The sequence below is a fragment of the Tilletiopsis washingtonensis genome, assembly GCF_003144115.1.
Source record: "Tilletiopsis washingtonensis strain MCA 4186 unplaced genomic scaffold FA09scaffold_24, whole genome shotgun sequence".
Lineage (NCBI taxonomy): Eukaryota > Fungi > Basidiomycota > Exobasidiomycetes > Entylomatales > Tilletiopsis > Tilletiopsis washingtonensis.
This window is the reverse complement of record NW_020312021.1, coordinates 200,980-219,587: the sequence shown is the minus strand read 5'-3', so window position 1 is coordinate 219,587 and position 18,608 is coordinate 200,980. Positions and strand designations below refer to the sequence as shown.

General features: G+C 67.4%; 9 protein-coding genes and 1 non-coding gene across 10 annotated transcripts; 5 read left to right on the top strand and 5 right to left on the bottom strand.

The window, feature by feature from the left end:
• Positions 1-53: 53 nt before the first annotated feature.
• Positions 54-146, bottom strand: FA09DRAFT_t47. Its single transcript has one exon. It is a non-coding gene; the product is annotated as a tRNA-Pro (tRNA).
• A 467-nt stretch (positions 147-613) lies between these two features.
• Positions 614-1,929, top strand: FA09DRAFT_344406 (hypothetical protein). Its single transcript, XM_025744649.1, has 4 exons — positions 614-913; positions 1,096-1,448; positions 1,513-1,542; positions 1,604-1,929. The coding sequence occupies exons 1-4, from the start codon at positions 618-620 to the stop codon at positions 1,708-1,710; spliced, it is 786 nt and encodes a 261-aa protein (XP_025595458.1). The 5' UTR covers positions 614-617; the 3' UTR covers positions 1,711-1,929.
• Positions 1,598-3,242, bottom strand: FA09DRAFT_152881 (PMSR-domain-containing protein). The gene is made up of 6 exons (XM_025739203.1): positions 3,160-3,242; positions 2,794-3,082; positions 2,736-2,742; positions 2,261-2,680; positions 2,196-2,202; positions 1,598-2,143 (listed from the first exon to the last, which is right to left on the bottom strand). Exons 2-6 carry the CDS (start codon positions 2,964-2,966, stop codon positions 1,992-1,994), a joined length of 759 nt encoding a protein of 252 aa, XP_025595457.1. The 5' UTR covers positions 2,967-3,082; positions 3,160-3,242; the 3' UTR covers positions 1,598-1,991.
• A 446-nt stretch (positions 3,243-3,688) lies between these two features.
• FA09DRAFT_286443 (glycoside hydrolase/deacetylase) lies at positions 3,689-4,683 on the bottom strand (the record flags this gene model as incomplete). The annotated part of the gene is made up of 4 exons (XM_025739903.1): positions 3,689-3,930; positions 3,986-4,103; positions 4,162-4,309; positions 4,364-4,683. Coding segments are annotated over 4 exons (828 nt in total), but the record flags the coding sequence as incomplete, so codon positions are not given.
• Positions 4,684-7,117: 2,434 nt separating this feature from the next.
• Positions 7,118-7,381, bottom strand: FA09DRAFT_332347 (hypothetical protein). The gene has a single exon (XM_025743419.1). The coding sequence runs from the start codon at positions 7,368-7,370 to the stop codon at positions 7,131-7,133; it is 240 nt and encodes a 79-aa protein (XP_025595455.1). The 5' UTR covers positions 7,371-7,381; the 3' UTR covers positions 7,118-7,130.
• A 533-nt stretch (positions 7,382-7,914) lies between these two features.
• FA09DRAFT_152823 (hypothetical protein) lies at positions 7,915-10,969 on the top strand. The gene has a single exon (XM_025739202.1). It carries the CDS (start codon positions 8,152-8,154, stop codon positions 10,792-10,794), a length of 2,643 nt encoding a protein of 880 aa, XP_025595454.1. The 5' UTR covers positions 7,915-8,151; the 3' UTR covers positions 10,795-10,969.
• Positions 10,970-10,988: 19 nt separating this feature from the next.
• FA09DRAFT_332346 (hypothetical protein) lies at positions 10,989-12,863 on the bottom strand. Its single transcript, XM_025743418.1, has 5 exons — positions 12,432-12,863; positions 11,509-11,971; positions 11,301-11,448; positions 11,218-11,233; positions 10,989-11,159 (listed from the first exon to the last, which is right to left on the bottom strand). Exons 1-5 carry the CDS (start codon positions 12,825-12,827, stop codon positions 11,145-11,147), a joined length of 1,038 nt encoding a protein of 345 aa, XP_025595453.1. The 5' UTR covers positions 12,828-12,863; the 3' UTR covers positions 10,989-11,144.
• Positions 12,864-13,108: 245 nt separating this feature from the next.
• FA09DRAFT_341381 (P-loop containing nucleoside triphosphate hydrolase protein) lies at positions 13,109-14,744 on the top strand (the record flags this gene model as incomplete). The annotated part of the gene is made up of 9 exons (XM_025744442.1): positions 13,109-13,153; positions 13,224-13,265; positions 13,327-13,671; positions 13,752-13,866; positions 13,921-14,036; positions 14,092-14,304; positions 14,374-14,475; positions 14,538-14,606; positions 14,670-14,744. The coding sequence occupies 9 exons, from the start codon at positions 13,109-13,111 to the stop codon at positions 14,742-14,744; spliced, it is 1,122 nt and encodes a 373-aa protein (XP_025595452.1).
• Positions 14,702-15,555, top strand: FA09DRAFT_152764 (hypothetical protein). Its single transcript, XM_025739201.1, has 2 exons — positions 14,702-14,745; positions 14,808-15,555. The coding sequence occupies exon 2, from the start codon at positions 14,905-14,907 to the stop codon at positions 15,328-15,330; it is 426 nt and encodes a 141-aa protein (XP_025595451.1). The 5' UTR covers positions 14,702-14,745; positions 14,808-14,904; the 3' UTR covers positions 15,331-15,555.
• Positions 15,556-16,628: 1,073 nt separating this feature from the next.
• FA09DRAFT_301984 (UDP-Glycosyltransferase/glycogen phosphorylase) lies at positions 16,629-18,248 on the top strand (the record flags this gene model as incomplete). Its single annotated transcript, XM_025740388.1, has 3 exons — positions 16,629-17,122; positions 17,199-17,960; positions 18,047-18,248. The coding sequence occupies 3 exons, from the start codon at positions 16,629-16,631 to the stop codon at positions 18,246-18,248; spliced, it is 1,458 nt and encodes a 485-aa protein (XP_025595450.1).
• Between the last annotated feature and the right edge of the window lie 360 nt (positions 18,249-18,608).

Here is an 18,608-nt window from a genome sequence, read left to right as displayed (position 1 = left end):
CGGTGGGGGGTAAGATGGGGTGCAAAAGGCTGCGGCAGCCCGAGCAAAAAGGCGGGCTACACCGGGGTTCGAACTCGGGACCTCTCACATGTGGCGCAGCATTGCTTGACCCAAAGTGAGCGTGTTGGCCACTACACTATGCGGCCCTCGAATTCGCTGAGGCGGCCGCATTTGCGTACATCAACGGTGCGTAACAAAGGCACCGCTCCCGCTCCGACCGAGCGCCGGCTTGTCCCCTCTGGGACAGTCGTGTTTGCCTGGCATCTCGCCGGACTGCGTTCCACGCACATGAGCCTGCTCAGCGGCCGCGTGGACAGGGCTGCTTGCTGCACAGCGTGCGGCTGAGGGCACCATGTGAGCACGGCTGCTGCCGCGCGTGCCCGCGCCCCGATGACGTCCTCGCGGCGGAGCGTGAAGCGTGGCACAGCCCGACCGCTCGGCGCGGCGCCGGCAGCAGAGGAGCAAGAGCGCGCACGGGCGAGCATCCATGCCAAGACTCGCGGCGTGCGCGCGCTGCGTCGGGCCACGTCTTGCTGCGCCTTGCGCCCCGCATCCTCGCCTTGCCACGAGCTTGCATCCACCTTTCCGCCCACCACATCCACACATCCACACACACCATGGGCTTCCTCGACAAGCTCGCCGCAAAGGCACAGTCCGTCGGCGGCGCCGGCGGCCGCCCGGGCCAGCAGCAGGGCTACGGCGGACAGCAGGGCTACCCGCAGCACGGCTATGGCCAGCAGCAGCAGGGCTACGGCCACAACCCGTACGCCGGCGGCGCACCTGGTGGCGGATATCCGGCATCGCCCCAGCCGGCCAGCGCATCTGCTGCGCCCACGGGCGAGAAGGGAGAGAAGGGCGCAGAGGGCGACGACCGGCCGCTGCCCGACGGCTGGGTCAAGCAGTGGGACAGCAAGTGAGTGGCGCGGCATGATGCGCGCCAAGAGTGTGGCAGCGAGAGCAAGGCGGCGCCACGAGCCTCGCTGCTGCTACTCGTGAGAGCGATGTGTGGCGAGAGTTGGCTGCGCTGCCGCATCGTGCTTCATTCGCCTGTCTGCCTGCTCCTCGCGCTCGGCGCTGACGCTCGCCACCTCTCAGCTACAAGCGCAACTTCTTCGTCAACACGCGCGAGACGCCGCCTCGCTCGATCTGGGTGCACCCGCTGGATGAGCCCGGCGCGGCGCAGCCTTCCTCCTCCTCCTACGCCGCTCCCAACGCACCGCCGCCTGGCGGTGACATGCGCGGCGACGGCGGCTACCCGCAGCAGGGCTACGGACAACCTCAGATGGGCTATGGCCAGCCGCAGATGGGCTACGGACAGCCGCAGATGGGCTATGGCCAGCCGATGTACGGCCAGCAGCCCATGATGCAGCAGAGTCGCATGGGCGGCGGCGGCATGTTTGGCGGCGGTGGCGGACGGCGCATGGGCGGCGGCGGCGGCGGCATGGGCAGTGAGTAGCGTCGTTCGTCGCCTCTGAACGTGAGCTGACGATTTGCGCTCCCTCCCTCCCTCAGTGCCGCTCATGGCCGGTGCCGGTATGGGCTGTGAGTAGCGCCTTGTCCCTTCACTTCTTGTCTTCAGGCGCTGATGTCCTCCGCCTCGCAGTGATGGGCGGCATGCTGCTCGGCAACGCCATGGGCGACAACGACTACGGCGACGGCTACCAGGACGGCATGGATGCCGGCGGCGATGACGGTGGCGGCGGCGAGTAAGCGCCCGTCGCGCCCGCTTGCGGGTCGCACGAGCGGTGTGCTCGCATCGACGCCCGGCTCCGCCGAACCACCTCTCTCTCTTCCGGACTTTCCCGCCTCCTCAAGACCTCTTCCGCCTCCAGTCTCCGTCCGCACTCCGCTCGCAGCTGTACATAAACGACTCCCCCTCGCCTCCAGTCTCCACCACGAGCGAATGATACATACGATTACCAGCGTCATCTGTAGAGGAGCGATCACAAGTCACGCCTCTGAGGGTGCGGCAGAGATGCATTCGTCCGGAGTCAAGGTGCAGAGACGAGTGGGGGCAGATCACCACCCTGCAAAGCAAGACATGGAGTGTCAGAGTGGCTCAGAGGACTAGCATCGGGCATTGGTCTGCCGCGCCCTGCCTGCGCGAACTCACAAAGCCGGTGGTTGGCGCACTGGTAGCCGTCTGCAGGTGGAGGTCAGCGTTGCCCCGAGCCACGACACCCTGAGATGCTCACTCGGGTGCTGCGCGGAACACGAAGTCAGCAAGGGCAACTTCATCGCGGCAGCACGGCCTGCTCACCTTGTACAGGTACTCCTGGTGGTACGAGTCTGCCTCAAAGAAGTCGCCCGCCTCGCGCTGCTCGATCTGCGTCACGATCTTCTTGCCCTTGGGCGTAAAGTGCTTCTCCTGCACCTCGGCCGTGACCTTCTTTGCGGTCTCGAGCTGCTCTGCGTCGTGGGCAAAGATGGCGCTACGGTACTGCGTGCCGCGGTCGTTGCCCTGGGCGTTGAGCTGGGTGGGGTCGTGGGTGCGGTAGAAGAACTCGACGAGCTCGGCGTAGGACACCTTGCTCGGGTCGAACTTGACCTGCGCCGCCTCGGCGTGGCCTGTGCGACCCGTGCACACCTCCTCGTACGAGGGGTTCTTCGACGACTCCTTGCCGCCGATGAAGCCGACCTTGGCGTCGAGCAGACCCTTGCCGCCGGCGTAGTGCTCGCGCTGTGCGAGGCGTCAGTGTGGCGGTCTTTGTGCGCGGGCGTGGAGGGCGGCTCACGAAGATGCTGTGAGGTGCGTCAGCATGGCACAAGCCACCGCGCGCTCACACCACTCACTGCTCGGTGCCCCAGAAGCAGCCGTTGGCAAACGTGCCGAACTGCGGCTTGTCGGACGCCGACGAGGCCATGCTGCGCGCCTGCTGTGCGAACGAGGTGGTGGGCTGGGTAGGCGGGAGCAGCGGAGCGCTGGGTGCGGAAGAGCGGAGCGAGGCAAAGAGACGTGCGAGCATAAGCGTGAGGGCGAGAAGGAGGACCTGCGTGGGTGAGAGACGCAGGGACAGGGTGGGCGAGCGGTGGTGGTGGTAGGGGAAGGAGTGGCGTGAGGTGGAGGCGGGGCGTGCTCAGGCTGCGCGCGCCACGTGCGGACGTAAGCACGCGATGCCGCTCCCACGCTCGCGGCACGGAGCTCGTCCCTCTCCTCACCGCCATCTCGCTCAGGCACAGGCAACAGGTGGCTCAAGCTGCATCGTGATTGCTGGCGAGCGGGTGTGTGGGTGAGCGGGGCCTGGTATGATGTCTAAGGGCGGCAGTGTATGCGGGGTAGAAGATGAAGCGAGCTGGCCGGAGCAGAGGTCTGTGTGGTGACGATGTGGAAGGCGGGTCCGGGCGACGATCAGAGGAGCAGGCAGACGGCACCGGCACCGAGGAGCAGTGCGGCAGAGCGCAGCGACTTGGCGAGGCCGGCGCTGCCGTTCGATGCGCCAGTCAAGGCCGAGGCACGCGCGATGCTGCTGCTGGACGTAGAGCTTGCGCGGGCACTGCTGCTCGACGAGTGCGAGGCGGAGCTCGTCGACGAGCCAGCGCTGGACGCAGCGCCCGAGCTGGCGGCACCGGTGCTCGTGGCGCTGCTCGACGTCGTGCTGCTCTCCGGCACGGGCAGCACGTCGGTGCGTGCGTCGGCCTCGGCGTTGTTGTTGTCCGCGTTGCTGTACCAGTCCTCGTCGACGTTGGAGAGCTCGGCGATGCAGTGCGGCTGCCAGCCGGCCGTCTTGAGCGTGGGGTAGTACGACTCGAAGATGCCGACCGAGTCCGTGGTGAGCTCGTGCTCGAGGATGATGACGCCCTGGCTGCGGTCCTTCTTGTAGATCGTCTGATAGATGTAGTCGACGACGCTCTGCTTGTCCTGCCCGGGCACCTGGCCGGGGCATGCCGATCCGCCCTGGCCGTTGAGGCACCAGTCGTTGCTGTCGTAGGCTGGCGCGACAGGTCAGCGAAGGCGCTACACGATGCATGCTGCGCTTGCACTCACCCCACATGACGGCGCGCAGGCCGAAGACCTCGCGGGCGATGGCGCGGACGCGGTCGTCGACGTCGCCCTGCGGCGGACGGTAGAGCGCGGGCAGCAGACCCGTCTCGTCCATGACGATCTGGTGGAGAATATGAGTATGGTGTGACGTGAAGGCAAGCAGCAGGGCAGCGACGCACCTGCATGTTCCAGCCGAGCTCGGCGACGATCTGCTCGTCGGTGAGGCCGCACAGCGGCGTGTGCGACCAAGTGTGCAGCGCCATCTGGATGTTGCTCTGCTTGGCGACCTGCAGCGCGTTGGGGAAATCCAGCACCTGCGAGCCGATCCTGCAGCGATGCGTCAGATGTGCTGCAAGGGAAAAACTCATGGCCGATGCTCACATGAACGAGGTGGACGTCTGGTTCTGGCTGGCGAGGAAGCGGTACAGGCCCTCGCTCTGCTGCGTCGGTCCGTCGTCGAACGAGACGGCCCACTCGTTGGCGGGCGCCTCGTAGATGTCGTCGTGGCCGAAGCACTTGGTCGCTGTCCAGGAGCAGACCTGGCCGACGTTGGTGCCCTGCGGGTACTGCCCCGTGCCGCCGGGCGCCGCGACGGGGTAGCCGGGAATGGCGCCGCGCGCCTTGGCGGCCTCGTACGCGGCCGTCCAGGAGGCGGGCGTCATGCTGCTCGGCGGCGTCTGGTTGATGGCGGGGTACTGGCGGCCGGCGGGCGCGCGGCGCTGCACGGGGTGCGAGCCGGAGGCCTGGTACACCGGCATGGCGGAGGCCAGCGGCAGGAGAAGGAGCGGGAGGAGGGTAGAGAGATGCATCGTGGTCCGTGGATGGGAGTAGAGGAGCGGGTGGTGGAGTCCGTCTGCCTTGCGGGCCTGGGGGACAGAGTGAGTCGGAGGAGCACTTGAGAGGATGAGGGGGCTGATGAGAGCTGCGACGGAGGCAGCAGGCCTTATGTACGGCCCAGCGGCGGCTCGGGCGGATGCGGCGCAGCCTCCGCCTCCGTGTCGTGTGGATGCCGGCGCAGCGGCCTTGCTCTGGTGCTGCTCCCGCTGCGGCGAGCTCTGTCTGGCTGCCCCTGCACCCTCACTCTGACGCTCGCAGCGCCCTGTACCTGACGCCGGGACCGCAGCGTCTGAGTAGAGTGCCGGCCGCGAGTCCTGGGGTGCAGCGTCGGCATCATGCCGGCGCAGTGACGCCGCAGCGGCGGGCGGACACGGCTCCTCGCCTCGACTTGGCTCCCACTCTATTCTTGCCTGGCGCGCCAGCACACTTCGGCGCAAACAGCCGCAGGCAGAGGCTCCGAGCGCAATCAGAGAGTGTTCACGAGTGCAGCGCTCTCTCTGCCTTTGACCCGTGCCGGACTGCCTGCGTCGCTGCATCTGCTGCGAGCACACGGAGCCCCGTTGCGCCGCTGCCGGCGCTGCTCCCCTGCGACGCAGATCGCGGCGCCGCAGATGCAGCGCGGAGGTGGGCGGCTGACAGCGGCAGAGCGGCAGAGCGGCGCTCGGTGCGCCGGCGCCCGTGCCGACGGCACGGTACCGCATGGGAGCGCTGCCGTCTGCCGCTGCAATCGCTCTCTCCTTCGGCCGCATGCGCCCCCTCCGGCCTGCCCTCATGCATCATGCGGAGCATCTGCCTGTTCCGCTGCCGATTGAGATGGCCGGCAGAGGCAGGCACGCCCGACGCCGCACCTCGTCGCAAGCGGACGCGGCGTGACGCTCGCGACGTCGCATCTCCGGCGCAGAGCACCACACGCACGTTCGCGGCGCGGCAGCCGGCGTGCTGGCGCGGCTGCTGCATCCTGCCGCCGCTCGGCCGCTGGTGGCGCCGAGCCGCTTCCTTCCCTCCTGCTCTGCCGCGGAAGTTTGGCTCAGTGCCTCGTGCTCAGAGCTGCGTCTCGCTGCACTCTTGCGGCGCGGAAAGGAGGCAAGCAGCGAGGCTGGCGCCGAGCGCCGCGGCGCTTTTGCCGATGCGGCCGGCAGCGCTGCCTCCGGCGCCACGGCGCGGCACCTCTCAAGTTGTGCGGCTCTCTACGATGCCGAGCAAGCGCAGCAGCCTCGGCATCCCGGTCCGCGCGGCTCCGTGCCGATGTCGCTGCACCTGAGCGCTGCGTGCTGTCACAGCGTCAGCGCACAGATTGCCGAGAGACGCAACGTCATCTCAACAGAAGCGCAAGGCAGCCAAAGGCGCGGCGGCATCGGGCTCCCAACGTTGCGTGGGAGCAGGGCGGCTGGCTATCAAGATTGGCCACGTGCCAAACTCCGACCTGCCCGCTGCTCCATCCTTGAGACGGCGTAAGATCGCAGCCCGTCGAGGACGACGGGAGAGCACGAGCTGGCGCGTGGGCTCGGACACAAGCTCGTCGCCGTGGGCCTGCCGGCTCCATTCTATTGCAGCGGAGCGGGAGCAAGACACAGCGCTGCCGAAAGCTCTCGACTCGGATCCGTGCGCCGGCTCGGACCTGCCACTCGCCTCTCTACACCTGCGATGCATCCATCATGCCGAGCGCTGCTGGGGCTACCAGGTACACGCAAAGGCGGCCAGCAAGCACGACTGGGACAGCGCCGCGAGCGGCTGACAGCGGACGGAGGCTCTGCGCGCAGACGCTGCCGCGCGAAATGCTTCCGCCGCACCGGGACGACGGCAAGCGGGCCGGCTTTGCGAGACGGCGTGGGTCCAGTGCGACGTCGGTCTTCGCACCTTCAGCGCTGCGCAGCATCCCTGCTTGTGCAGCCCGGTGCCTGCGCACTTGCAGCGGGACATAGTCGTCCTGCTGCTGTGCTCGAGGGATGGCGCGACTGCGGGAGCGCAACGCATGAGCGAAGATCTGCAAGTCGGGAGCAGCCGAGCGCGGCGCCAAGGCGCAGCCGCAAGTCTCTTGCAAGGGCCATCGTGCAAGCGACGGAGCGTAAAGAAGGACTCTGCGGACGTCGGAAGTGTGGGCTGCCGACTCGACGGCAAACGGGCTCAAGAGCTGACGAGGCTGTCGATCTCAGAGCCGCCGCCTCTGGCCCCTTCCGCCGGCAGCCTTGCCAGTCCGTGCCGTCGTTGCCGGCGCTGGCTGGGTGTCGTCGGCTGGTGCGCAAGCCGCAGCACAGCTGGACTGCAGGGCTTCTCTGCGGCATCTGTGCAGCTGTGTCTGTCGGAAGAGACGCTAGCACAGAAGCCGAGACTCGGCCTTGCCAGCGTCGCGGGGAAAGCAGGAACAGCCCTGCAGCGATGGCGCGGCACGTGTCACGCTCGTGCAGCACGAGACGGCCATGGCATGCCCGTGCAACGCTGCGCTCCCTTCCCGCATCGGCCTTCGGCACGAGCCGCTGAGCGAGGCAAGTCGAGTAGCGTACGTAGCATTCCGAGCGCTTGCGGAGGCACCTGCTGCGGCCGAAGGAGACATCGGAGAAGGCGGACGTGGGGAACCTCATCGTTAGCGTCTGCGGCCTGCAGCGCAGCGCCCCGCGTCGCGTTGCGGGGTGCGCCGGCTCGGCGCGGCGGCGGCAGCGGATCGGCAGCGCCATCTCCTGCTGGTTGCTCCCGGCTCCGAGGCGCGGCCTTCTTCTTCCCCACATCCTCCGTCCTTGCACGCCGCACATCTGCGTCCCTCTCGCTGCTTCGCGTGTGCGCGCATAGGTGTCTGCGCTCCACCCGGCCCCGGCGCGCCATGCAGCCGCCGCACCACCACCCGCATCCCGCGCACGGCGCATGGGACGGCGGCGCCGGGCCGCCGCACCAGCACCCGCACCAGCAGCAGCATGCGCCGCACCACGCTCCACACCTGCCGCAGCTCGGCGGCTACGCTCCCACCGGCGGCCATGCACATGCCTCGCCGCAGCTAGGCGGCGGCTACTACGCCAGCGGGACGCCTTCGGGCAGCGCCACGCCCAGCCTGCCGCCGCCGCACTCGTCGCCGGCGCCGCACGCGCAGCAGTGGGCGCCGCGTCATCCCGACGAAGTACAGCAGGGCTACTATCCCATGCAGCCGCAGCCGCAGCCACAGCCGCAGCCGCAGCACGCCGCGTGGTCGCACGAGGGCCGCCAGCTCTCGCAGCCCGGCGTGCCGCTCAAGGACGAGGACGAAGGCGACGGCGCGACGCCGCTGCGCCGCAACCAGGCGTGCCTCTCGTGCCGCAAGCGCAAGGTGCGTGGTCCCGCTGTGCTCCGTGCTGCCTGCCGTGCTCATGCGCTCCCTGCAGCTGCGTTGCGATGCCGTGCGCCCGGTGTGCTCCACATGCGCGCGCTCCAAGGCCGCTGCCGCCGCCTCAAACCACCCGGCACCGGTGCCTGATGGCCCATGCCACTACGACGATGCGCCTGCGGCAGGCGCCAGCGGTGATGCTGACCCGGAAGCCGTAGCGCGCAAGGAACGACGCAAGCGGCGCCGCGACACCGTCGGCGAGGAGGGCGAGCGGCGTGCACGCAACGGCAGCGGCGGCAGTGAGCTGCGCCGCGACAGCGAGTCGTCCACAGCGCGAGGCGGCCCAGGGCCGCAGCCGCTGCCGCCTGTGGCGATGCAGCCAGTCGCAGCACCGCAGCATGCGATGCCGATGCCACGCCCAGGGCCCTCTGCGCCGATGCATCATCCCGCCTGGCAGCAGACGGCACCGCGGCCGGCGCTCGATGCCCCCTTTCCCGTCGATGCCAACCCGCGCGTCGCAGCGCTGCAGGCCCGCGTGGTCCATCTCGAGGGCTTGCTGGCGCAGGCCCGCGCCGAGAGCCGCGATGGACGGGACAGCGTGCTCCAATCGCGCGCCGCCTCGCCGACGCTGCCGTCTGCGCGCTACCAGCGCTCGCACGAGCGCGGCGAGCAGCGCGAGGCAGCCGGCGCCGTGCCGATCTACAGCATGCTTTCGCCCAGCAGCGGCCGCGAGGAGCGTCTGCGCACGCGCTACCAGATGCGGCCCGTGCTGGCGCAGACCATCCCCTCCGCACCGCACGCAGCGTCGCCGCTGAGTGCCGTCTCGGCTGCTGGCTCCGCCACGATTGAGCGCGCTGGCTCGCGCGACTCGGGTCCATCAGTGGCGCCCGCCGTGTCTGCCACACGCGAGGAGTTCAGCTTCGACGACGAGGGCGACGGCTCAAATGGCGTCTCGATTGCCGGCGGCAGCAAGGGCGAGCCGGCACCGACAGTTGCCGAGCCTGATCCGCTGCTCGAGCTGCTCTTTCCCGGCTGGTCGCCCGACCTGCCGCCGCCAGACGTGGTGCACGCACTGTGCCGCACCTTCTTCGCGCGTCATCCGCTCGGCTCCATGCTCTACAAGCGCTCTTTCATGGCCAGCCTGTCGCTGCCGCCGCGGCACCCGCACCGGCCGCACGAGTCTCTCGTGCATGCGATCCTGGCAGCCGCAGCGCCGCTCTCGCCCTTCTTCGACGGCGTCGAGGCGCATGACCTTCACCGCCCCGACGCCGAGTTCAACGTGCCGTTCCTCGCCGACGCGCGCTCGCGGCCCGACAATGCCAGTCCGCGCAACACGAGCTTCAAGGAGTGGCACCTCACCAAGGCGCGCAACAAGGTCGAGCGCGGCCTGCTCAACGAGTACAAGGGCGCGCTGGACTGGGTGCACGCCGTGCTGCTCATCACCAATGTGCTCTGGGCCGACCTGCGCTTCACCGAGGCCTTCTTCAGCAATGCGTTCCTGGCGCGTGCAGCCAGTGCCGCAGGCCTGGACAAGCTCTCGAGCAGGCACGACGCGACTGCCGACACGGGCATCTTTGGCGAGCCGGCAAGCGCGCCCGAGGAGCACGAGCGGCGCCAGACGATGTGGTGGATCTACATTACCGACCAGATCAACTCGGGCCTGCCGCGCTTCTACGAGACGATCCTCTCCGACGCCGCCGTGCAGTGCGAGCTGCCTGTTGCCGTGGCTGACTTCCAGGCCGGCCTCGACCCGCCGCTGACGAAGCAGCACCTGGCGTCGCCGGACCTCTTCAAGACGGGTCACATCGACGACTTTACGCTGCACATCAAGTCGAGCATCCTCATCAAGCGCGTGCTGACGTTTTGCGTGCGGCACCATGTCGCGAGCAACCCGGGACGGCGGCCGACGGCCATGCGCAAGCTCGACGCCAACATCGCCGACTTTATGGCCAGCTTCCCGCCGACGCGCTTCACGGCCGACTTCTCCTCGGACCGGCTCGTGGCGCATGGCAACATGCACCTGGCATCGATCTACCTGCACGAGCACTTCCTCAGCTCCACCGACGCGGCCGGGCAGTCGGAGCAGCGCGTGCGCTTTGCTACGCAGCAGATTCTCACGGCCGTGCACGAGCTGCTCGCTGGTAGCTACGACTTTGGCCTGCTCTTTCCGCACATCTTTGTCGTCTGGAGCGTCGCCGGCCGCATGGTCGCCAAGGAGATGGACCGTGCCCGCCGCACCGGCGCGCCGGAAGACCCAGGTCTGGCTGCTGCGCTCGCCGCGCTCATTCTGGCGCTGGAGCGCGCCGGCGAGAAGAGCATCAAGGCGCGCCGCTCCGCCGAGATGCTGATGCACGTGCGCGCCGGCCTCATCCCCGAGAGTGCGCTTGCCGACCTGCTCTACCTCGACGGCGTCATTCCGGCTGACGACGACGACGACCGCATGCAGCAGCTGCAGCAGGTGCAGACGCTGTACGAGCAGCAGACGCACGTCCAGATGCCTCTGCGCGCCCAGCCGAGCGCCCCGCAACAGCAGCAAGCGCAGGGCCAGGCGACGGCGCAAGGGCAGCCGCAGCGCCCCGATGGACAGGGCGTGTATCCGTTCGGCCTCGACTTTGAGGCGGCGCCGCCGCTGCCGAACCTCGCCGCGCACATCTGGGACGAGAACGTCGATGCGATGCAGCAGTAGCACGCCGTCCTGCCTCTTGCTCGTCGTTTGCTGCCCACCCTCTTCCCCCTTGAGCTTCTTGACCTGACCCAGCTTTCGCACATTGCCGCACCGCTATCTTGCATCCCCTCATCCATGCGCCGCTCAGCATTCCCCCTGTACCGCCGTCACTCGTCTATAGCACGCTGCGCATGTTAATACCACACCTCGGAACCAAGCGGGTCCCTCGAGAGGGGCACTTGAGCTGAAAGCACATCGGAGGCGCTTCATCGCGCGGCTGACGTTGACCATTCTATTTCCAGCGGCTCTGGTCTCGGCGCCGTGCATTGGAGCGCCTACGCTTGCATGCGCCAAGCGAGAGCTGAGGCCGACTAGAAGAAGATGCGCTGCAGAGAGTCGCTTCTCAGCACAGTGCTTGAACGCGACGGCGAGTGGGGCACTCACGAATGGATACGACGGGCTGGTGGCACGACGTGAAGGCAAACAGTCAGCGCCACTTCGTCTCACAGGCAGCTCGCTCTACTCACTTCTTGATGCGGAACACCGCCAGCACCATGCTGAACGTGCCGAGCAGGATGGCGCTCCAGATGTACACGCCTGCCCGCTGCCGCACCGCATCGCGCTGTGCAGGCACAAAGACAATGAGCGAGACGACGGAGAAGGCGAGCAGTGCATCTGCGGCCATCCAGCGTCAGCTACTGCGAGGAAGGGAGCTCGCGCTGAGGGGCCACGTACAGAAGGCAGCGATGATGTGCGTCTCTGCGCCGTACTGGTTCTGGAAGCCTTGAGCAAAGTACTCTGGCCGGCCACCGGTGCCGATCTGCATGTACGGCGGCGCACGGATGTTGTTCCACATGTGTCCGGCGCACATGATGATGATGGTGCCGAGACTGATGGCCATGCAGACAAACTTGGCGCCCGACGCAGCGAGCACCGAGAGGGAAGAGGCGGCGAGCAACTTCGGCAGAACGAAGAGCAGTCCGCCGGCCATGACGAGACAGGCACCGCTGAAAGTCAGGACGGCACCCCAGGGGAACGGAGCGGAATAGGGGAACTTGTACCCGAGCTGCGCGGAGAGGAAGTCGGCCACTGACGAGCCCTCGAAGCCCTGTCGGTTGAAGTCGTACTTGGCCGGCTCAGCCTTGTTGTCCGACGCCGCGGGAAAGTACAGCAGCACGGGTGCGTATGTGAGTTGCAACTGTGGCCAAGGTTGAGTGTGTCAGTCATGGTGCCGCAAGCCCCGCATTGGCTGCGAGTCGGCAACCCAGTGTGCCGCTCGGACAGCACAGCATCGTCAGATGCCAGCCTCCGCGCCATTCGCTGCCATGCAGACAGCAATGCAGCGGATGCAACCTATCAAGCCGTGCCGCTGCCTCGTTCTGCCAGCGGCCTGTGACGCAGATCGCTAGCAGGAGCTCCGGACTAACGCCTAGCAATGAAGGGCCAGGGTCCGAAGCTGCCGTGGACCCTTTCCCGTCCATCGGCCCGCGCCACTTTCCTCTGCCCTGCACGTAGAGCAGCACAGGCTCTGCCCCTCCCCGCTTCATCGGCCGGGATACAAGGCGCAAAGGTGTGGCTTCGCGCTGTCGCACACATGTGCGTGCCTTCGTGTACACCTCGCATTTGCCCGCCTTGCCCGCTCGCTGCTCGCAGCTCACCTGCTGAAACACCTCTCTGCCATCCTTGAACTCAATGCTGGCAAACACGAGCTTGTCCTTGTTCGTGGCGCCCTTCTTGCGCCAGCTGTTGGCGACGGCCTTCCAGTGCGGCACAAAGGTGTGGCACGGCGCACACGGCACGCCCGAGTCGACGGCGGTGAGCAGCAGTGCGGTAGCGTGGCTGCGCGGCGGCTGCAGGAGCTGTGTGAACTCGGCGGGCGAGGCGAGGGTGAGGATGCCGTCGGACGCGGCAGCGGCGCGGGCGAGGAGGGGCGCGGCGCTGGAGGCGGCACTGGAGGCGCCGGCATGGCGAGAGGGCCGCCGGGCGGCATCGACGCTGCCGGCGAGCAGCGCGACGAAGGCCAGCAGCACGGCGAGGGAGAGGGGCGTGCGCATGGTGGATGAGCAGCGGCGGCGGACGGGACGGGCGGGTGAGGGGCGGGAGGCATGCTTCTGGCGCGGCCAGCGCGCGCGACGCGGCATGTCGGGCGTCTGTGCGCAGCGGCGCCGGGGAAGCCGCGCCGCCGCCGTGCCGTGACACGTGACCGGACCCAAAGTCGAGGGAGATGCGCTGCTCCACCTTGCCCCGCTCCCACCTCCATCCTCCACCGCCGCAGCGCCACGCACCGCCGCACACAGCACACTCACCAGTCTCGCACCACCGCACATTCGGCATCATGGGCGCGGCAGAGAAGATCAAGGAGATCGAGGAGGAGATGGCCGTGCGTCTGTGCTGCCGAAGCAGACTCGCGGTGCTCCTGGCACGGCTGACATGGGTGTGCGGCATTACAGAGGACGCAGAAGAACAAGGCGACCGAGTACCACGTCGGCCAAGTGCGCATCTCCTGCGCCGCCAGGGCCTCGTCCGGCTTTGCTGACCGCCTGCGCCTCGCAGCTACGAGCCAAGCTGGCCAAGCTGCGCGTGCAGCTGCTCGAGCCCGACACCAAGTCGCGCGGGCCCGGCGAAGGCTTCGACGTGCAGAAGCGCGGCAGTGCGCGCGTGGCACTCATCGGCTTCCCCTCGGTGGGCAAGAGCACATTGCTCAACACCGTCACGCGCACCGAGAGCGCCACGGCCGCGTACGAGTACACGACGCTCACAGCCATCCCTGGTGTGCTCGAGTATGAGGGCGCAGAGATTCAGCTGTTGGACTTGCCGGGTATCATTGAGGGGGCATCGCAGGGAAGAGGCAGAGGTAGACAGGTGGTTAGCGTGGCAAAGACGGCGGATCTCATCTTGGTGAGTCGGCGTTCGAGGCGCGAGCGTGCAAGCTCTGGCCCCGGCCGGTCTGCGGCTGGGACGAACGTGGCGACTGACAGGATGCTACGCATGATAAGATCATGCTGGATGCGACAAAGTCAGAGCAACAACGACCGCTGTTGGAGAAGGAGCTGGACGATGTGGGCATTCGGCTGAACAAGTCGCCGCCTGATGGTCAGTCTCTTGCGGCAGACACGGGCGTGTCCAGTGCTGATGCTGCGCTCTTAGTGGTGCTGAAGCGCAAGAATGGCGGCGGCATTGTCATCTCCAAGGCCATGGGCCTCACACTCACCAAGATCGACGAGAAGATGATCCGCACCATTCTTGCGGGCTACAAGATGCACGTGAGTCACGCCCTGCCTGCCCCCTTGTCCTCCTCGCCTGACCACCCCATCGCAGAACTGCGACGTTCTCCTCCGCGAAGACATCACAGTCGACCAGTTCATCGATGTGGTGCTCGGCACACGCAAGTACACGCCCTGTCTGTACGTGTACAACAAGATCGACTCGATTTCGCTCGAGGAGATGGACAAGCTGGCGCGACGACCACATTCCATCGTCGTCTCGTGCGAGCAGAAGTTGAATCTGGATCGCCTGCTCGATCGCATCTGGGTGCGTCGTGAGATGAGTGCGGAGAAAGAGCACCGATCGCTGATAGCGCCCCCCCCCCCTGCCCGACAGGCGGAAATGCGGCTCCTGCGCGTCTACACGCGCAAGCGCGGCGAGCACCCGGATCTGAATGACCCGGTCATCGTGCGGCGAGGCGGGACGATTGAGGATGTGGTGCGTCTGGCTTGCTCGTCACATATCGGCTCAGCACGCTGACTTGATCGCGTGGCGGCCAGTGCAACCAAATTCACAAGTCGCTCGTCGAGAAGTTCTCGTACGCGGTGGTGTGGGGCGCCAGTAGCAAGGTGAGCATGCCATCGCTGCCTCTGGTTACCCTCACACCGGGCTGACGCGTTATCGAACGCAAGTTCCTGCAAGGACAGAAGGTCGGCATCAACCATGCGGTGGCCGACGGCGATGTAGTCACGCTGTTCATGAAGTAGAGTGCGTCACGCTCTACGATGCCCGGAGACTCTTGCGTGGACGCAGCTCAGCTGCGGCCTCAGCCTCACTTGCGCCGCAGATGCCTCTGCCTCTACTTTTGTCCTCCTCCCTGGATCATGTGGGCCTTCGCAGAGAGGAGAGGCGGCGTGCTACGCTGCCATGGGGGCGGATGCACGACTCCAGATCCAGCTGCGCCGTCGCCCTCGCAACCCACGCTCTGCTCCCGTGCACCGTCATCGGGCGTGCGTGCGCGTTTTCATCTCGCTCCCTTGCACTTATCACAGGGGACTCGAGCTCATGAGCGGGGAGGAGGAGGAGGAGGAGAAGGAGAAGGAGAAGGAGAAGGAGGAGGAGCAGCTTGATCTTCCGCGGATCCCAGAGCCTCGCTGCAGCTGGTCTCGCGCTAGCGCTCTGCAGCGACGGGAGCAATTTCTCCGGCGCTGCTCTCAACGCAGCAGCACCCAGCGCGAGCTCGAGCTCGCTGCCGCCATCGTGCTGCAGCGTCGTTGCGTCTGCTTGAGCAAGCGCGTGTGGCCATCGAGAGGCGTTGTGCAGCGTCCCGCGAGGATCCGAACGCAAGAGTGAGCGAACGCCAGCTTGCTGCCCTCTCGCAAGGCCGGCGCTCGACAGCGCAGGGTGCGGCGTCTTCTCCGACGTCGGCGCGACACAAACAGAAGCCCAAGGGTGACGCTAGAACGACGCCAGCCTGCAGCGGCCGGCGGGCAGGGGCTCGCTCGCTGCTCGCTGCTCGCTGCTGCTGCCCGCTGAAACCGCAAAGGACGCGAACCTGACGCTGCTCTTGGAGGCGCTGCAGGTCGCCTGCACAGGACGGCAGACTTGCCCGCTTAGGACGCTTCCCGAGGCTAGCGCGCCGCAAGCTGCCTGCACCCTCTCGCTCAGGACACGTTACTCCGGCCCCGGCTGTCACGCTTCACGAGAGCGCCAGATAGCATTCGGAGTGGGCAAGCCGCAGCGCCTCGTGCTAAGCCTGCCGGCAGCATGCCGCGAGACGCCCTTTGGACATGCGCTGCTGCTCAGCCAGCGACGTGTGGGCCGTGCAGCGCAGCGCGAGGTGGGCCGCGGGCGAGACCGGAGGGCAAGACGGCCTCGCAGGCGCCCTGCCAAGTCGAGGTGGGAGGATTGAGATTGATCGGCGTCGCCCGAAATAGCGCTCGGACGCTGAAAGGCCGATCACAGCGCTGCAGCGTCAGGGTCGGCAAGGGAGCAGCGCCGGCGCTCATGGGCGCGCGCCGCGCGATGTGCTTCCGCCGCCTCGCGCGCGGCTCGTGCGCGTGCGGCCGCTGTGCCTGCGCCGCGGCACCCGCAGCTCCTCATCCCCGAGGCCAATCATGCCTCCTTCGGGACGAGCGCCGAGCCAGCGCTGCAGGCAGGTCGCGAGGCGAGTGACGCTTCATCACTCAGCGCTGAGTGCCACGGCACCACGCTAGCTCGTCGTGTTGATATGAGGGCGCGTCATGCCGTCGTCCCATGCGCACGCCGCGCGGCTCTTCCGCTGCCGCTGCTTCCGCAAAGAGCACGACTCGCCGCAGCGCCGGCCGGTGCCGAGCACGGCGACCTGCCCCACAGCGCGAGATAGCAGGCATCGAGGCATCCCAGCACGGCGCAGCAGCTGTCGCGCAAAGCATGACGCCGCACCGGCGCGCAGTGCGGCGTCGGCGGCCGCTCGAGCGTCGGCGTGCGCACGCTCCCCTCCAGAGAGCAGCCGCACACCCTTGCCCGACGGCCCGACCTCGAGCGCTCCTCCTTTCCACCCATCTCCATCCTCTCCCCTCGTCCCGCAAACGCCTCTCTGCTGCACTTCGTTCGCGCTCTTCGCCTTCCCGCATCGTGGTCTCCCCCTCTCTCCTCCAGGCTCGCGCGCCATGCGCTTCCTCTTCGTCTCGAACCCCGCCACGGGCCAGGTCAACCCGCTGCTCGCCATCACTCGCGAGCTGCTCGAGCGCGGCCACTCTGTGCACTTTGCCAGTGCCGACCGGCTCGCCGCTTCCTTCTCCAACGTGGCCCGCCAAGCCCACGCCAGCGAGCGCGCCTTCTTCCACGGCGTCGGCGCCGGCCGCGCCCTCGAGGATCTGACGGAGCTGATCAAGGGCAAGCCCGAGCTCTTCCACAAAAGCATTCGCCATGCGCCCGGACAGCTGGCGCAGTATCTCTCCTACGTCACCACGCTCGTCGACGAGGCGGCCGGACACGACGAGTACGCGCGTGTGGTCTTCAAGGTGCGCGACCTCTGTCTGCACGTCGACGCCGACATGATCATCGTCGACAACTTCTCGCCGTTTGCGATGGACGGCGTGCGCCTCAGTGGCAAGGAGTATGTGCAGACGTCGCCGGCGGCCAGCTGTGCTGCGGCCTCTTTGTGAGTTGGCTTGCGAGACGAGTGGGCGCACAAAGCAGCACTGCGGCGGGCTCACTGAATGTCCGCACGGCGACAGCGTCGACATTCTGCGGCATCCCATCGGCCTCAGCGGCGCCGACTCTGGCATGCGCCGCGCCGACGGCTCTCGTTCCTGGCTGCAGGCGCTCTTTCTCATCTGGCGCAACGTCGCCTTTGCCTGTTCCTTCGTCTACTGGTGCATGACGAGCGCCTACGCGCGCGAGAAGCGGCGGCAGCGGCGCGACGTGCTCGGCCTGGCGCCCGTCGACTTTCTCTGCGACAGCTACATGACGCCGGCGCCGCACCTCGTTCCGCAGATGCAAGCGGCCCTCTCGTTCAACGTCGCCGGCCTCGATCTCTACGAGCCGCGCTGCTTCGACGCGAAGGTCTTCTTCGTCGGCCCGTGCTTCATGCCCGGCACGGGTCCCAAGAGTGTCGTCGCGAGCTTCGAGCGCCCAGACGCAGTGAGCGAGTGGCTAGATGCCTCCGAGGAGGTCATCTACATCAACATGGGCTCCATCTTCTACTTCACGCACCACGAGTACGAGGCGCTCATCGATGCTCTGCATGCCGTCAGGGCGCAGCGTCCGCAGCTGCGCGCGCTCATCAAGGTGCCCGATCTGCCAAAGACGACGCAGAACGTGCCGTGCGCGAGTGAGCTGCCGCAATGGATCTGCCGCGAGAGCTGGATCCCCTCCGTCGAGAACGTGCTGGCGCATCCGGCGGTGCGCGTGGCCATGCACCACGGCGGCGGCAACAGCTTCAACGAGGCGGTGGCGTACGGCATGCCGCAGTTGATCGTGTCTCAATGGGGCGAGACGTGAGTTTTGTGTGTGTGGGGGAGGGGCTCCTCTTGCTCGCATCTCCCACTTGCGGCAAGCATGCGCTGACACTCGAGACGAAAAGGCATGACATCATGGCCTACGGCGTGCACGCCGGCATCGCCCTCGGCTCCCAGTGCGCTCCTCGTCTCGTCGCGGCGGAGCTCAGCGGCTCCATGCTGCGTCTCCTCGTTGAGAACAAGGCGTTCCGCGAGCGAGCTCTGCGCTGGAAGCTGCGTTCGGAGCAGTCGGGAGGCACCAATGCCGCTGTGAGCATTCTCGAGTGAGTACAGTCGCGACCCCCCCCCCCCCTCTGCGAGTCGCGCCGAGCGGGCCTTTGCAGAGACAGCGGGCGCTTGGCTCATCAAGCGCGCTTCGAACGGACTTGCAGATCATACGCCGCTCGCAACACCTCCGCCTCGCTCGCCGTGCGCAAGGCCACGCCCGCGCTGTACGTCGAGGTCGCGGGCCTCCTCACGCCGCCGCTCTCGTCTGCCTCTTCGGCCGCCGGCACGCCGCGCGAGCTGTACGGCAGCCGCAGTGGCAGCCCCGCTGGCTCGCCGCTTCGTCGTCCCCAGCTGCTCCTGCACTAGCACTCTGCTACTTGCGCTCTCTCTCTCTCTCTGCATCCGGACAACCCTCGGGCG

What these genes read in the sequence shown, in the direction of transcription:
- FA09DRAFT_344406 (XM_025744649.1), top strand. Translation starts at nt 618, where the DNA reads ATGGGCTTCCTCGACAAGCTCGCCGCAAAGGCACAGTCCGTCGGCGGC. An exon ending in CGGCGGCGGCGGCATGGGCA is followed by an intron (nt 1,449 to 1,512) that starts GTGAGTAGCGTC and finishes TCCCTCCCTCAG; the next exon opens with TGCCGCTCATGGCCGGTGCC. An exon ending in GGCCGGTGCCGGTATGGGCT is followed by an intron (nt 1,543 to 1,603) that starts GTGAGTAGCGCC and finishes TCCGCCTCGCAG; the next exon opens with TGATGGGCGGCATGCTGCTC.
- FA09DRAFT_152881 (XM_025739203.1), bottom strand. Translation starts at nt 2,966, where the DNA reads ATGCTCGCACGTCTCTTTGCCTCGCTCCGCTCTTCCGCACCCAGCGCT.
- FA09DRAFT_332347 (XM_025743419.1), bottom strand. Translation starts at nt 7,370, where the DNA reads ATGTCTCCTTCGGCCGCAGCAGGTGCCTCCGCAAGCGCTCGGAATGCT.
- FA09DRAFT_152823 (XM_025739202.1), top strand. Translation starts at nt 8,152, where the DNA reads ATGCGCTCCCTGCAGCTGCGTTGCGATGCCGTGCGCCCGGTGTGCTCC.
- FA09DRAFT_332346 (XM_025743418.1), bottom strand. Translation starts at nt 12,827, where the DNA reads ATGCGCACGCCCCTCTCCCTCGCCGTGCTGCTGGCCTTCGTCGCGCTG. An exon ending in GCAGAGAGGTGTTTCAGCAG is followed by an intron (nt 11,972 to 12,431) that starts GTGAGCTGCGAG and finishes CCTTGGCCACAG; the next exon opens with TTGCAACTCACATACGCACC. An exon ending in GCACATCATCGCTGCCTTCT is followed by an intron (nt 11,449 to 11,508) that starts GTACGTGGCCCC and finishes GGATGGCCGCAG; the next exon opens with ATGCACTGCTCGCCTTCTCC.
- FA09DRAFT_152764 (XM_025739201.1), top strand. Translation starts at nt 14,905, where the DNA reads ATGGGGGCGGATGCACGACTCCAGATCCAGCTGCGCCGTCGCCCTCGC.